Here is a 16719-nt window from a genome sequence, read left to right on the forward strand (position 1 = left end):
CTCGGTTGCGGTGGGGCAGCGGGGAGGGCTTGGGTAAAGGACCCTCCGCATTTCCCGGTTCCCTCCGCTGCTTCCCCACCCACCTTGGTCCGAGCTGGGCGAGAGGTATCGCAGGACCTGGACAGCTCCTGCTTTGAAAGCTCCCGGAGCAACAACGTCCCGGCCGCTGCGAGCCTGCTGCCCTGCGAGGCTCCCCGCGGCGCAGCCCAGGGGAAAAAAAAAGAAAGAAAGAAAAGAAAAGAAAAAAAGCGAGGGGCGGGGGATGTCTGAAAAAAAAAATCAGACGACGAGTCAAATTTTCCTTCAGAAAGCCTCAAAGTGTCCACGTCCTCAAAGAATGGAACCAATTTAACGTCGCCGCCGCCTCCTCGTCCCCGTCCCCCCCCCCCGCGCGCCGCGCCGCGCTGCGCCGGTCCCGTCCCGTCCCGTCCCCGCCCGCCGCGGGTCCCAGATAAGGGCACGTGACGGCCCGGGAGCCGCGCGGGGCCCCGCCGCCGCCGCGCGCCATTGGCTGCGCCGCGCTCGCCGACTCGCAGCCCCGGGACCCCCCTGCGGTATAAATAGGGCGGACCGGCGCTTGATTAATTTAGCATCCCGGGCAGCAGGTTTCTGCTAAGTTTGGAGTTACTCCTCAAGACTGTATGCCTGCGTCCCACAGGTAATAGCTAACCACGGACCAGGGGCTCTGCAACACAAGGAGTCTGCATGTCTAGCTCCTAGACATGCTCAGCTTTGTGGATACACGGATTTTGTTGCTGCTTGCAGTAACTTCATACCTAGCAACAAGTCAACGTAAGTGCTTTTAGCTTGTTTGTGGCATGGGTGGTATCACGGGGCGGCTGTCCTACTCTGCTCTATCCCGACCTCTTCCCCGCGCATGGTAGTCTGCGGGGCTGGAAGTGTCGAGCCGCAGCTTTCCAAGCGAGAGAGAGCATCTCAGAAACTGCCACCCCGCCCCAGTTCAGAATCTAGCTGTTTTTTCCAGAAATAGCAAGCGATAGCAAACGCCCAACGAGACCCCCCGCTCCCAAAGGACGCGCAGGTATCCGAAGGAAAACGCAAAACCCTATTTGAAGCGCAGATGCTTGACGTGTAGGAGCGCAGTGCCTGCGCGAGCGGCGCAGCCCAGGCCGCACCCGCTCCGCACTCCGTGAGCCCTCGGGAGCGCTCCCCGAGGCGGAGGAGCCGGGAGGCGCCGCCGCCGCCGCTCCCCCGCGCAGCGGCAGCTCTCTGCGGCGCCGCGCCGCCGCCGCGCACCGCGCCGCCCCCTGGAGGCGGGACGCGGCCGCTGCAGGGCCGGCGCGGCCGGGGGCCTCGCGGGGAAAGCTGCTCCGAGCGCCCGAGGGGTCCCCGGGCAGCAAAGCCGCCCTTCCGCGGCCGCGGGGAAGCGCGCAGGAGGGAGCGGGGCGGCGAGCGGGAACGCCCCCCAGCCCTGGGGCGAGGCGTCGGCGGGGCCGCCCCGCGGGGCTGCGCCGCTCCCCGCTCGCGGGCAGGAGCGGTCAGCCATCCCCTCGCGCCTTGTCGCGGGGGCGCCCCTGCCGCCCTGCTCCGCGGCCGCGGGGACCCCCGCGAGGCTCCCGGCCGCTGCTCCTGCGAAGGACCCGCTTTAAAGCGGCACCCGGCCGCGTTTCTAGTCACAAGATGGCTGAGCTGGGCGCGCCCGCCCTCGCCACACGGGCGCCCCGAGCGCCACCGCGTCGACGCAGCCTGCGCGCAAGGCCTCACCGCGCCTCGCCCGCCGGCGCGGCCCTGCCCCGCCTCGCCCGCCGGCCATGCCCGTCTCCACCTCGCCCCGCCGCCGCCAGCGGCGACGACGGCCGCGAGGCGGTGGCCGCGCGGTGGCCGTTGGCCTCGGCCCAGGGAGGGCGCGAGGCGGGGCCGCCGCCGGGGCCTGGCCGGGGCCGCGTCCTGGCCGCCGCCGCCGCCTCGGCGAGGCCGGGGACGTTTCCTCCCCCTGGTGACGGGCAGCGGTAGCAAAGGCTTGGTGGTAAATCTACGAAAACTGAGAATTTTCATAGCGTTTTCACAGTGTCAGTCACCCCTGTATTTACAACGTGCTATTTTACCAGAAATAAGATAGGGTAGTCACCTGTGTCATCATCATTTGAAGGCCATACATACGTGTACGCACACACACACACACACATATATATTTAATTTTATTTTGTATTAGTACAGGTAATCGCAGTTCTGTTGGGGTATTTCAGTGCTTTGTAATGTTTTACATTTAAGTATTCTCCTCCATCTTTTTTCACTGTAGTGAACCATTTGAATTCAGTGTGGTAATACATTGCCAAACTCTCTTATTGTGGGGGAAAAACCCAGAAATCTGTAAGCAGAAGTAAGTCATACTACTGGGATAAAAGTATGGTACAGGACACATTAACTGAGATAAATTTCAGTTTTGAATATTTTTCATTCAAATAAATGCTTTTTCTTTAGTTATATGCAATTTGGAAACAGATTTTTTGAAATGAATTCCTCTCAGTAATTAATGAGAATATATTTAGTAGTAAATAGCATACAAAAATAAAGTTATTTTCTATTTTGTATTTAATAGCTTCAGACTGTTATGCACAATTTTACAGGAAATTTTGAGAATAGGTATGTTTAGTTAGGCATATTCCCCATAAAACATTAGAAGGGGCCACTTATATTCAAATCTAAAACTATTCCTTGCAATTAATGTCTTTGCGTGCATCAGCATTTCTGAATATGTCTGGTTTTTGCATGTGCTTGTATGTGAATGAATACCATTTTTTCTGTTTGTTCCATAGCTTTTTAAGAAGTATATTTAGAACAAGCTTATATAAAATATCCTTCTTTTTACTGTATCAACTTTATCACTTGTTTTAATTTAATAGAAAATCTATTTTGAATTTGGAATTGCCCCTGTAAGGCTTTACATTCTGTTTTAAGGTAATTACATTGGAAGAAAAAATACATTAAAAATGTTTCTTTCATTAGGAAAAATAAGAAAATTATGTTTTATTTTAAGAGCACTGAAATGTAAACCTGCTAAAATCATTGGATCCACAGCCTAATTATCTCTTTCTCTTCTCTCCTTTCTTTTTCCAGATGTGAATGAGGTCAGTATAATTATTTTTCATCTAATATGTAACATTCTCTTCATTTAACAGGCTAGACTATTTTTCCACAAGACTAATATTTAATAACTTTAATTCTCAAGATAGTCATGGAAAGATACTGATTAAGTCCTGGAGGGAATGCCTGGAAATGTACCCACCCCAATTTTTCAAGTGGGCTGGCCTTTTTAAGAGACTGCCTTCATAGCTGTAAAGAACATGAGGAGAAGGTAACAGAGCAGTGACATTTGGATATTATACCTGGCAGTTTGGACTGGAGATGACTGTACTCTAAAGCCAATCTTCCACTCTAAACTTCATTGCAAGAAAAGGATTATGAAAGAATTCAGGTGTGACTTTCGTTTACACCACTTTTGTAGGCTCTAGTAGATACAAAGTAGTCAGTCTTCAATGGAATATTCTAACATAGCTGCATGTATCTTCACAGTGTAGTGAACTCCTAGCCTTCCTAGTAATCTAAAAAGCATAGGGCATATTTAAATATATCTACCAAGGAAATTGTAGTCTAAGAAGTTGAGCCAAGGTTTGTATATTATTTTAGTTTAAAGTATTGGGATAATTTCTTTTTTAATTCTCTATTTTATTTTTTTCCAGACACCTGCAGGGCGGAAGGTAAGCACTTTTATTTTTCTTATATGGAAATGAAGATGATATCAGATACTAACAGGCAGACTAGTACTTTGTTGAATGTTGGATGAAAGGAAAATTAACTAAATTCATTATATGCAGTGTTTGGTGAGAATAGCATTAGTACGGAGATAAATAGGAAGTAAGAGAAGGGAATGATGGGTGGGCCATCTTAACATTCAGGTAAACTCAAATTTTCAATTTAGATTGCTTTACCTAAGAGGAGAACTAAGCCTACCAAGAACCAAACTGCATCAACAGTTGCTTTGGAAAGATTAACATGAACTGAACAGTACAGCAGTGCCCCCGTGGGTCTAAAAGGCTAGAATTTAATTTCTAAAATTCACAGCTGTTAAATTAGTTATTCAATAGGGAATAAAACAAAAATTTGCATGTACTTTTGTGAATTGTGCAATGATAACTTAACTGACATACTACTTACAGTGCCTAATTTATTTCCAGTAGCATATTCAAGAAAAAGTGTATACTGTCTGTGGAAAATAAATGTAGAACCTATATGAGCAATGTTGTTTCCATTTTACATGTACACTAATTATTTTTGAGGTCTCTGTTTCCCTATATTTTCCTGGAAAACTCCATGGTAACTCAAAGTTTTGTTTTCTTCCAACAGGGCCCCAGAGGAGACAAAGGACCGCAGGGAGAAAGGGTAAGGAACTGGACTGACATTAATTTATTTGTGATCTTAGAACAACAGTTGTTGGAAGACCAGTAGGGAAAAACTAAGTGTAGGCATTAATGTGAGATAAAATTAATATACCTATAGTAGCTTTCATGGACAATTTTATTAAAAAGTAACTTATTTATGTGCCCCGGCAGTACCTCTGGAACCTAATTATAGTCATTGTACCAGACCAGATACGTCTGAATTCAGAAATCAGCTTAGTGCTCAGAGTGATTATTGGAATAACTTTTCTTCCAAATGCACACAGTAGAAATAGTGCATGCAAATGCAGAAGGGAAAGCTGTCGCATAGAGATACAACGCTATGGCATAAAGATAAGTTCTGTACAGCAAACCCCGAAAGACAAAACCAACCTTGAGGATCATTCATCACCTATGTCTCCAAAGGTGGCTTGAAAAAAACTCTCTTCTTGGCAGATAGATGTTTGTCATCTACATCATGTCAGTCAAAGAGGATATTATATTGCTGAAAGCTATTGTAAAAGTAATTTTAATGACACATATTCAGCTGAATAACTGAATTCTAGTGTTCACATTCATATTGTTGACATCTACTTTTCGGATTTGCTTTTGTATCACTGCATGTTTTTGTGAAGTGCTATTTTGAAATTCATATACTTATCTGAGCAGTGTGCAGTTATGATATGTTCCTTTTCATATCTTCTCCTGAAAGGAAAATTCTGTAGTACTGTTAGTTAGCACTTGGAAATTTCTTAGGTCATATAGCATTTACAAACATAGTGAGAACTATCAGGAGGAGTATGTCCACATGGTGGACTGTACATTTGCTTTAGGCTACCACTATCTAAATCTGTTCAATGGAAGAAATACGTATTTTATGTCCAGAATATAGCAGGCTTAATCCTGCTCCTCTAGAAATCTGTAAGAAGTTTATTTTCAATTTTTATCTAGCACTGAATTGGGCCGAAAATACAGACCAAGTGAAATACTGCACCTCAATTACGTTGATAGAAAAACTTTAACAGCTTTGTGTATTGAGGCTTAATAAGAATAAAGACGAATGTTGCTGGACTAAATATGCGTCATTTCAAGCCATTGTAAAAGTAGTTAGGACAATGGTAGCAGAGTGACAGTATCAAAAGTCTGTAGGATAGCGCTGTGTTATTGTCATCGAGCTTGCAATTGTACCAGAAAATAATGCAGACTGATAAAAATTGGCTTTTGATTTACTCTGACAGAGCTATACTAGTTCATACTGGTAGAGCTAACCTCTACCAATCCTGTTTCCCAGGGAGATTTTTTGCGTCTGACTAGCAGAACCTGACAGGCTGTGTGGAAATCATAGGTCCAAAACTTGGTTGCATGCAATAAGACCCCCCATTTGAAGGTTATTCTTTGATAGCATAGATCCAAATATGAAACTAATAAATATCTGATATGATGAGTGGCAGAGCAACATAAGTTTGGGCTGTGATTGTCTTCCAAAGTTAATGGTTAACTGAAACAATATATATAACAATGCTACAATGTGTACTGTGGATGTTTGGTTGTTAACGAATTCATCACTTCAGAGACTGTTTATTCACTTCTAATACTCACTTTATAATTGTCTTTTTGGTTCTAGGGTCCACCAGGTCCACCAGGCAGAGATGGTGAAGATGGTCTACCCGGTCCTCCAGGCCCCCCTGGTCCTCCAGGTCTTGGTGGAGTAAGGCATCCAAACTTTCTATTACTGAAACTGGTCATCTATGCTTTGTGACAACTAAAGGCTAAATAAGCATCAGTCAAAACAGTGAGAAGGATAGTAGTAGGAACATTATCTGTTCAGCATGAAATCTGTGGTCCCAGTTGCAATGAAACTCTCCTTGGGCCATATATTTTCCTTGGCAAGTTTGAATTCTGTATTCAGTAAGAACTTGTGCACAGGAGCAAAGCAACCCTATTAATTATCTTTAGATCTGTGCACCCGTAGTGTATATTGATTAGGAACTGGCTAAATGAAACCTGTGTTGTTAAGCAGATGGGTGAAAGAAACAGAACTTTGTTGTTGGGTTCAAGAGACAGCGACTGTATTGGAACAAGCTGAAGAAAATCTATCATTAAACTAAAATTCTATATTTAGAAATCAATATTCCTCTTCCTTTTGAATGTTCTGTTTCTATCTGTATTCGTGCTGCACAACATAAGTGGACTACATCCCACATTCACTTTCTGCAGAAATAAAGTGTCCATCATTATTCTCTGAAGAATGCTGGTTTTAACTCTTTATTTGCTTGACCTTGACCTGCACATGGAGCATGAAGGCATATAGATAGTATCTTACTGAGCAAATGAAGTAGATCCTCCTGCATGGAAGAATATTCTTTTGCCTTGTGGATAGTTGTAATTTATTTTCCTATTACCAATCCTAAAATTGTTTTCATTAGTCTTTATTTAAATTTGAAAATTTAAAAAAGCAAGAAAGAATTGTCTTCTATTTTTCTTTTTTTTTCTTTTTCTCTTTTTTCTTTTCTTTTTCTTTTTTTTTTTTTTTTTGCTTTTTTTAACGGAAGAGGGAAAATGTCCCCTGTAAAACTGTCTGCAAGACTTCTGTTGAGAGATGTTCAAGAATCCAAGAATGCAATGTTGCAATGTTTCTAAGACTGTAGGGTCCTCGCATATTTTTAAAGCTGAAAGACCTACCTCATCTGATACTCTATCAGGAATGAGATGTGAATTTTACTTAAGCAATGCAATGAAAAGTATGTCTAACTTTTCTGCTTAGAAGTTGTGCGGAATTATTTTAGTGTTTCAAGAATGTTTTCAATTTTAAGTGGTCATTCAGTTTGTTCCTACTTTTCAGTTCACACTATTGCAGTGCTTCTCTGCTGCTATTGTATAAATATTTGAGGCCAATGTGTGAAAGGGCCTTCAGAGTAAAATCAAATCTTTCTGGAAACAAGTGAACAGAAAATCATTTATAATGGGGCTATGTTTACTGAATTTTAAGTACATTGTTTTAACATACCAACTAGCAAGCACAGTAAGTCAGATGACAGGTATATATAGAATGATAAATACTAATACTGTGGTTTAAACTAAATTTGTTAATATTTTAATTTCAAACTTTTTATCACCTACAGAACTTCGCTGCTCAATATGATCCATCTAAAGCAGCTGATTTTGGCCCTGGACCTATGGTAGGTGTGTGATTTATCACTTGATAGTTTCAATAGATGTTTGTGTTCAGTGTTTTCTGCTGAATCCTAATCATTCTCTTGGCTTTATTAACTGAAAGCATGGTTTAAAATTAGCATTTTGATCATGTCATTGTCCTACATTGAAGCATCAGCTTATCGTCCGACTCAGTGTGCAGTGTTTGAAGTATAGTCTGTGGGCCATGTCTTCAACTTGAATATAGTTCTATGACTTCTACTTCTTGTGCTGTAATTCTATCTGTTGATCACTTCCGTGAATCTGTGAATCTCCTCATCTGATGCCAGATAACTTGTCTTGTTTGATCTAGTGTTGTTTTACTCATATTGAGACAGAAGAAAATCAGAAACACAGATCTAGAAAGTAACTCTGTGTCTCAGCCACAGCTGGTGAAAATTTTTTTTCTCTCATGTCTGCACAACCCTTTTGACATTCTTGTTTTGCACAAGTTTGGCAGGACATTGGCCATCATATCTGAATCTGAGCAATTTGAATGTTAGTACTTCTATTACAAGGCTATTTTAAGGAGGAATCCCTCCTCTTTGCTGTATAGTATCCAGATAGATATTTGAGGAGACCATGGCCTCTCCACATGAATTTCTAACTTTTCCTGATGCTAATAGATCTTGTCAGTGTACATAAATAGCAGAATATGGATTAAATTCATCACACACTGTCATCACAGATGATCTTTTTAATGAGTGAGCAGCAGGATGAAGGCTGGCAAGGATTATTCTGGGTCAGCTACTTGTTTTTGTTTCTGAAAATAATGTAGTGTTAAATATTTGAAAATTTGTCACATCTATACTTAACAGTAATGTTAACTCCTAATTTTCCATGACTAGTATCTAATTTCCTTAAACAAGTTCTGTCCTCAGTGTCTGCACTGAGAAGAAATGAAAAAATGGGAATTTATTTAGGGCTCTCACAATTTAAAATTTGCAATTTTTGTGCCAGTTATGGTTCATCAGACAGCAATACCAGTGGATTCTACTTACCATGAGAAGTTCCACAAAGATGGGAGAGATTGGGAAGACAGAAAGGGAGAGAAAAACAAATATGAAATGTAAATTTGTGAAGAGATTCACAGGGCTTGTTTAGCAGATATGATTCAGACTGTCCAGAAACAGCTTTTTGCTAGGTTTGCTACATATTCTTATAGCACTAAGATTGCTTTAGCACCTGTAAATAAATGCCTGTACTTAATACAAAAGTATTGATACAAAAGTAGACCATTAATACAAAAGTAGACCATACAGTCTTACGGGAATGCTACATAAACTATTGAAAAGCTGTTGTGTTAATCTTGTAATGAGAAAATCTAAAAGCATTCTCAGCAAGATTAAAACCAATTAAAAACTTAATGGTTTCTGTTGAAACAGTCCCATAAAATACCTGTCTGGACAATAGAAGCTTAAATAAAATTTCAGTTTGAAGTTGTTTACTTGCTTAATAAAGCTTAAGACAACTGTTAATAAAGTGCAGTATGCGATGAAAAAAATCCTTCTAAGAATGATTTTTGGTGCATTTTCAGATGTATGTAGATTTCTAATTCAGTCAAGGAAAGTATGTTAGTGACACATTTTCAAGGGTGAAGTGAATTTAGTCAAAAACTGGAATGTGAAAAGATTTGAATAGAAATAGGTCATCATTTGAAGTAGATGTGTACACAATACTTACAGAGAACTGTTTGATTTCTTCCCAAAACAATACATGAACTTTCCAGTTCAAGGTCATACTGCCTTTCACATGAATTTATTTTTCCTTATACTTGTCGGCTCTTTTAATGATCATTCTTCCACAGACATCTGTCCTTGAAAATTCTCATAAAACTGAGACTCCAAAATACAACCTCTCTTAATAATAGCTGGCTTTGATTTTACTGTGGGTATGTGTATAGATATGATCCCCCCTCAACTCTTAACTCTGGAAAGCATGCAAAGCTTTCCTGCACAGGAAAGCAGAGAATATTCAGGGAATAAAATGGTGCACAGAAGTATCATTAACAAGCTAGAATAGAAAAATAAGCTAATTACAAGGTTCCCAGCCATAATATTGCATCCTTAATGATCTTTCTGGATTCTGTACCAGTTCATTGGCATCAGAAGATGTTCTTGTACTTGGACTCCCTATGGAAATTTCATAAAGATCTCTTAACCTCCTCTTAACTTGCTTAATTTAGACATTGCACACTGAAAATGGTAATCCTTACCACGCTTTTAGGATTATTGGGAAATAGTGTTATAGATGAGTTTAAATAATGGTGATCTTTTGTTAACATTTTGTATTTATTTCCCTTAGGGTTTAATGGGACCTAGAGGCCCACCTGGAGCATCTGGACCCCCTGTAAGTACAGTAACATTGATGATTCACTGGGAGAGATTAGACATACTTATAAAACCCCAAAGTATTCTTTTCAAACACTAACAAAATCTCACTACTCTTTTAGGGTCCTCCTGGTTTCCAAGGTGTTCCTGGTGAGCCTGGTGAACCTGGTCAAACAGTAAGTACATATTTCCCCCCAAGCACACTGTTAGCATTAGACATAGGAGGCAGAGGTAGGCCTGTAATGTTTCGGCCTGTTACTCTTATCCATATGTACATCCATACATGTTCAAATTGGATGTTCCTACTTGATCCTGTTGCAGAAACAGAGCTGAGCTCTCAGATTCAGACTCCTACAGATTGGAAATTCATGAACTGCAAAATCAGTTGGGATGGAAGGACCTTGATTCAATTCAGGCTCCAGCCGTGCCTAAACTCAAGTCAGAAACCAGTGAAGAGTCTTACTTGAAGAAGAATGCTTGAAGTAATCCTCAATCTATTTTTAATAGGGTCCCCAGGGTCCTCGTGGTCCCCCTGGTCCTCCTGGAAAGGCTGGTGAAGACGTAAGTGTTTATTAAATGTTTTTCATTTCCATTAGGGCTGTGATTCAAATTTCTACATTAGATTGTTATTAAGCTAAGCATTCTAGTGGCCATAATGTTTTTTACATCTTTCATTAGTATTTAATAGAAGAATTAAATCTCTGAAATAATTATTTTATAGCACAAGAGATGCATTATATTGATAATACATACAGAAAAATGGATAACTTTAAAATCTCTCAGAAATACATTACTTACCTTTCTGAATATAGGAAAAGAGAAACTTAAAAGCATACCAGCCCTCTATATCTATTGAAAAGAGATATAGAGAGAAACTGTTACTGTCTTTTCTTTTTTTAAATGGTTTAGGGTTTTCTGTTATAAAAGGAGCTTTCCTTTTAGTGCATTTTTGTTGCATTTTTTTAGGGTCACCCTGGCAAACCTGGAAGACCTGGTGAGAGGGGTGTTGCTGGTCCTCAGGTAAGTAAAGATCTACTGTATATAATTCATAACTGTTTTCATATCAATGAGACATAAGTAAATTTCTGAATTGCACCACATTAACAATGTAGTAATATTTCCTATATGGATAATTTTCAGTTTTAGTCCTTACCTTCAGGGATATTATATAGTTATAGGTCTTTTTTTCCCAGTAAGGCTATTCTTACTATGTCACTTCTGTTATTAGGAGTTACACAGGAGGAAGTGAGCAGGCACATTGGCATAAAAACTGAAATAGCTGTAATATCATGTGTTAATGCATGAAATTTGTGAGATTCAGAACTGGAAAATCAGGTTGATTATTGTTAGTCTCAGAACAGGTCTGACCCTGAGAGGTTTTGGAATCAGAGCCCCAGTCTACTCACAAATTTCTATTGAAAGGCTTACTCTTCTGTTTGCTTTTGGACTGAAGTATATAAAATGAGAGACAATCATTCACACTTTCTGTGTTTTATAGGGTGCTCGTGGTTTCCCTGGAACTCCCGGTCTGCCTGGCTTTAAGGGAATTAGGGTGAGTGTGTATGTGTGTAGTGAGTGTGTGTGTGTGTGTGTGTGTGTGTTTTACCTGTATAGTTAAGACTGACGACACTTCAGCATACTGAAAACCTCTGGAAAATCCTTCAAAGATGAAAGTATATCTTCTAAGTGCATGAATCTTTTTGAAGTTTTGAATGTCTTCTGACATAAGAGAATGATTTTTAAAAAAGTCCTATGTTTATTATCATTAAGAGAGAGTTTTGTATGGAAAGAAGGATTTACTTTGTGACGAGAGTTTGTATAGAGCAGTTGGTGAGAAACATAATTATTTTTCTATCCAATATAGGGACACAATGGTCTGGATGGTCAAAAGGGACAACCTGGTACTCCTGGCACCAAGGTAAAGATAAAGTCTGAAAATGTAAAATGCATTTACAACTCTTTCTAGCAAGATACTTATGAAGTCCCTCCAATTAATCTTCCATGTTGTCATTAAACATTGCTGAGCTGAAATAACCTAAAAGTCAGAGGATCCATGTAAGATAAATAATGCACCTTAATGTGAGAAATCATGCTGGGGGCCTTATCCTTGAGCAATTAGTCAGATGAGTACTTCTACAGAGCAGGAGTTGCAAAACTGGGCTCCTAATGATTAGCTTTCTAGCAGCACTTAAAATAAGGCTGATTTTCCTGTCCCTGTACTTTGGAATGTATTTTGGGTTTGGGTATTTTTTTTTTTTTTTTGAGCACACTAAAATGAAAATACTTTGGTTTTCTACAAAATTTTGCTGTGTGAGGCACATGCTCTCCTCTAAGGCTTTTGGTAAAACTTTAAAAAACAAATAGACTGAAATCATCTATCCACAATCTTTTCCTTTTTACCTTTCTCCGATTAGCACTTATTTAAAGACAATCCTTACAGAATTTTTTTCAACATGGTCTAGGTCTTTTTTTTTTTTTTTAGCAAATTTTCCATCTCTTAAATCCTTCTTATGTTCTTCCATTCTATTTCAGTCCCTAATAGCAATGTTCTTAAAACCACTTCTGAGTTGTAGGAAATTTTAAAGCTATTGTTAATTCACAGTAGATAGGATTTCAAGAACCATTTATATAACTATGCACAACTCAGACACTAGTTCTCCATATTGTTTGTTTCCAAGAGCTTAGCACTACTTATTTATGGAGTTATTGATTGTAGCATAGCATTCTCTAGTATCAGAGCGATTTGTTGACCTCTAGAAAAAGTTTTAGTAGCCAAACAGCAAACACTCTCTCCCTCCAGTCTTTGGAGGTTAAAAGCTGATTAGGCAATTAAGTAAATGAGAGAACAATTATTAGTGAGAGTACTAATCTGGCTGGATAAAAACAAGCATAATAAATCAGTTATTCAAAAAAGTTATTCAAAGTTATTATCAAGGCTGTAACTGCTAAAGGCAGTGATGGAAACAAACTAGTGCTGTCTGCAGTGTCTAAGATTAGATATATTCATGTATATTCAGAATACCAGTGCTCTGGGGCAGATCTTGTCACTGTAGGCCAGAGTAGATGAACTGCAGACCTGTTGGGAACACTTAGAGGCAAAGGGAGAGAAGTCATGTTGTGATGGCTGTCATTCATTATTATTGATCTTAAGATCTAAGCAGCTGAGGCAGATCCTTATTTCAGCCATTTGACAGGACAGCATGGGAAGTTTGTCACCTTAACCTAAGGCAAACGATAACATCATTCTGTTTCTGCTCTAAGAAAAAGCTCTCAATTAATCTCAACTGGTAGTTGACTCTCCAGACTTTCTCCTAAGTGCGTGCTACACAGTAAATATCAGAGAATAAAGAAAGGGATAAAGAAAGCTGAGAAGGGTGGGGGAAGCTGCTTGCTCTGGGCCTCCTCTTCTATGAGGATTGCGGACTGTGATATTCCCATATACGCAAGGACAGTTGCAGCCTCTGCACCCCCAGGAGCTGATGTGCTGTTATTGTACATGGGGTTGTCAGTGCCATGGAAGACAATGAGAGCAGGAGCCAGCTGTTGAATATGTCTCTAGATGTTCTAGTGCTGTCTATCTGAAACATCCTTTGAGTAATTTAAGCCTTTGAACTTTCATTTTTTGTAGGGAGAACCTGGTGCGCCTGGTGAAAATGGTACCCCAGGACAACCTGTAAGTATTTACTTCTGTTCATAATGTGCAAAATGATGATCTGATAGATACAATTCAGCCAGCATCTTGACCAATTACTGTCATCAATGACATTGCATCTAGCGAGATGCTCTAATGTGGCAGAAAGTAAATATCTGAAACAGCATTGACTGGCTGCAACACACTTCATAAAAAGACTTAGCAGAAGAAAAAAAATAATATATCTTTGTTCGGTGACTAGGTCTAAATGAGTTAATACAATGTTTTTTGCAGGGTGCTCGCGGTCTCCCTGGTGAGAGAGGAAGAATAGGCGCCCCTGGACCAGCTGTAAGTGGCTAACCATCTGTCTGTTATCATGACAGCACTTACTGTGGCTTTCTGTGATCTTCCAATTTTCTACCAGATTCTAGTTCTCATGTTCTTTACCCGTAGGGTGCTCGTGGAAGTGATGGCAGTGCTGGCCCCACCGGACCTGCTGTAAGTTCCATTCTTTGACAGTCCAGTTCCATTAGGTCCTGTGTCTAGCTCTGCTGACAGAGGGCTTCTCAGGCTTCAGGGAGGCTGACATTGTGGACCTCTTTAATACTGTTCTTTGTATATCAGACTATCATAAAAAGAATTAGTAAAACATAAACCCTTTTGCAAAATTTTTCCTAAGAGCTTCAGAATTTAGGTTAAACTCAGCTGTTATCTGTGTCAAGGAATCAAATGTTCTGTCATTTGTATTGGTAGGCTTTGAGCACCTGAAGCATTGTCCTGTCTGACTAACAGGCATTAACCTTTTTCATTTGGCACTGATCCCTGAGTTATATGAGCTGAATATGAAAAGCTAGCAAGATGTGACTGTTCTGATCTGACTGGTAAAACAACTTATTCTAGTAAGTGCTGATCCAGTGCAGAAGTATCCCTTTTTAAAGGGGTTACTATTGCCATAATTTACCACTGGCTTCAGTAAACCTCATTTATTTTGCTGAAATAAATGTATGTATAGTTTTAAATCTGTAAAAACTTCAGAAACAGCCCATTTTCCTTCCAGCCTTAATCTATATTGATGGAACTGATGGAGCAGCACTTGGTTTTGTCAGATTTGCTGAAGTGATTTAAATACTCCCAGTCAATGCAAACATCTGTCCACAACGTTAGTGGAGGTACGAATTTCACTTCAGATTTCCCACATGGGACATTTAAAAAGTGTATATGATTCGACATTTCAATTGCAGGAAAATAGAGACCCTACAGCCAAAGTCTGATTTAATTTTTTTGGTAGAACCAAACTCTTTTAGGTATCTTAAAAGCTAATGAGTTGCTGTAGGAAGATATACTCTGAAGTTGCTGACCGCTGAGGTGGTGTTGTGTATGTGCACAGCATGAAATCTGCATGGAGTCAGAGTGTCTGAACTATGCCAGGTCAAAGTTATTTTACACATACTTAGGATATGATGATATATGTTCTATGTAGCACTTACATACATATAAATATTTATCAGTTTAGTTTAAAAAAGAGTGTTAAAATATATACTTTTTTATATATGTATATATACACTATATTCTCCTTGCCACTGAGAATTTAAAACATCAGAAGAGTCAACATAATGGGAATTCAGCAAGTAGATAATTTCATACATATTAGAGTGCATTTAGCTTCTTTCTCATTACTTACATAACATCAGTGAGAATTCCAGGAACCTAATACATAACAACCACAATAGCTTATAGAATGTCAGAAACCAATTCCTCCTTGCTGTACAGGTTGACCTATAGCCTTCCCTCAGATTTGTGAGGCAACTGAAGCCAGTAAATTTTATGGTAAATAAATAAATATTTATAATTAAAAGATATTTTCTCACTAAAAATGAGATGTCAGTCCCCAGTAGCTATGAACAACTTGGATATTTCATTAATAATCTAAGAAAATTTGGAAAAAAGCTATCTCTTTGTTTTGTAGGTATTAAAATAACCAAAGCTATCAATCAGTCAGTGTATTTCTCCTGTAGTGTCTGGGTATCGTGTAATAGGAATCTTGTCCCACAGTAGTTACAAATCTCACAGTGATAACAAGACATAGTAGAATCAAGAAAGGCCATCTTCAAGCTGACGTGCCATTGCTTTTGCCGTTTAAAAAAGTTTAGTAAATGGGCATGGAGACTACCTATACTCACTGCCTCTAAACCTATCCTCTGAGTATGAATCAAGATTTCTAATCCCTTCATCCCATAGAATCAACTCTTGCTCTCTGCTGCTTTTAAGGCTGACACGATTTCTATAGAAGTCAATGGAAACATTCTTACTGACTTCAGTATAGATTGTGTCAGGCTCTGGTTTCCAAAGTGCAGCAAGGATCTTAAGAAACCAGTTCCCATGTGCAGAGAAGGACAGATGCTCTCAAGCCCTCAGGGCTCTTGCTGCTGGCCAGAATGGCTGCTGAAGTGAAAGTGTGCACAGTTTCTTCAGCATGGGAAATGTTCTGGAAATGGCCACTTAATACTTACAGTAGCAGGGTGCAGTGCTCCCCTTCGCTCACCGTACAGCAAGACAGCTTGCCTTGTGGATGCCTGCCTCTGCCCATCCTCTTTTTATTCTTTCTCGGGTATTTGGCCTCAGGGCAAGATTTAACTGAACATTGCTTTATTCACATTTTTGTAGCTGCACTGCAAATGTTTTTCAGCCTTGATCTCAACCAAACCTGTTGGTTTGGAGATGCAAAAGGCATCTCCAAAATTCTGAGGTTGTAATTTGATGTCTAAGTAACTTTGGATCTGTTTGTTTGATTGTATCTGTTTACTTTAGCAAGAAAGTGCTTGTGTTGTCACAAAACACTTAAACAACTACTTTTCTTTCATTTTGTAGGGCCCTATTGGTGCTGCTGGTCCTCCAGGCTTCCCAGGTGCTCCTGGTGCTAAGGTATGAATATCTGCTTCTACTGGTACATTTGATGGAGAAGAAATATAGTAACTAGTGCTGGTGGGTAACAAAAAATACCCTTCTCTGAAATGAGGGTGCTTTTATATTACAGTACTTGCACAACCTCATTTGTAGGAATACTACTTTAAAATGCATTGGTTATATCACAGTTGGTTTCCCCTCAGCGTACAAATATTCCCAAGGTATTTAATATAATATTATATTACTGAGAAGAGAATTCTGCTAC

The 16719-nt window shown here is 40.1% G+C and overlaps 1 protein-coding gene across 1 annotated transcript in view; it reads left to right on the top strand.

The window, feature by feature from the left end:
* Positions 1-573: 573 nt before the first annotated feature.
* COL1A2 (collagen type I alpha 2 chain) overlaps positions 574-16719 on the top strand; it is a 42510-nt gene continuing 26364 nt past the window's right edge. Inside the window, exons 1-16 of the mRNA XM_062569134.1 lie at positions 574-792; positions 3079-3089; positions 3702-3719; positions 4366-4401; positions 6022-6105; positions 7520-7576; positions 9894-9938; positions 10042-10095; positions 10427-10480; positions 10886-10939; positions 11418-11471; positions 11784-11837; positions 13548-13592; positions 13845-13898; positions 14004-14048; positions 16419-16472. Coding sequence (XP_062425118.1) covers positions 723-792; positions 3079-3089; positions 3702-3719; positions 4366-4401; positions 6022-6105; positions 7520-7576; positions 9894-9938; positions 10042-10095; positions 10427-10480; positions 10886-10939; positions 11418-11471; positions 11784-11837; positions 13548-13592; positions 13845-13898; positions 14004-14048; positions 16419-16472 — 789 coding nt within the window. The 5' untranslated portion in view covers positions 574-722. The remainder of the gene's footprint in view (positions 793-3078; positions 3090-3701; positions 3720-4365; positions 4402-6021; positions 6106-7519; positions 7577-9893; positions 9939-10041; positions 10096-10426; positions 10481-10885; positions 10940-11417; positions 11472-11783; positions 11838-13547; positions 13593-13844; positions 13899-14003; positions 14049-16418; positions 16473-16719) is intronic.

Source organism: Rhea pennata, chromosome 2 (assembly GCF_028389875.1).
Source record: "Rhea pennata isolate bPtePen1 chromosome 2, bPtePen1.pri, whole genome shotgun sequence".
In the NCBI taxonomy this organism is placed as follows: Eukaryota; Metazoa; Chordata; class Aves; order Rheiformes; family Rheidae; genus Rhea; species Rhea pennata.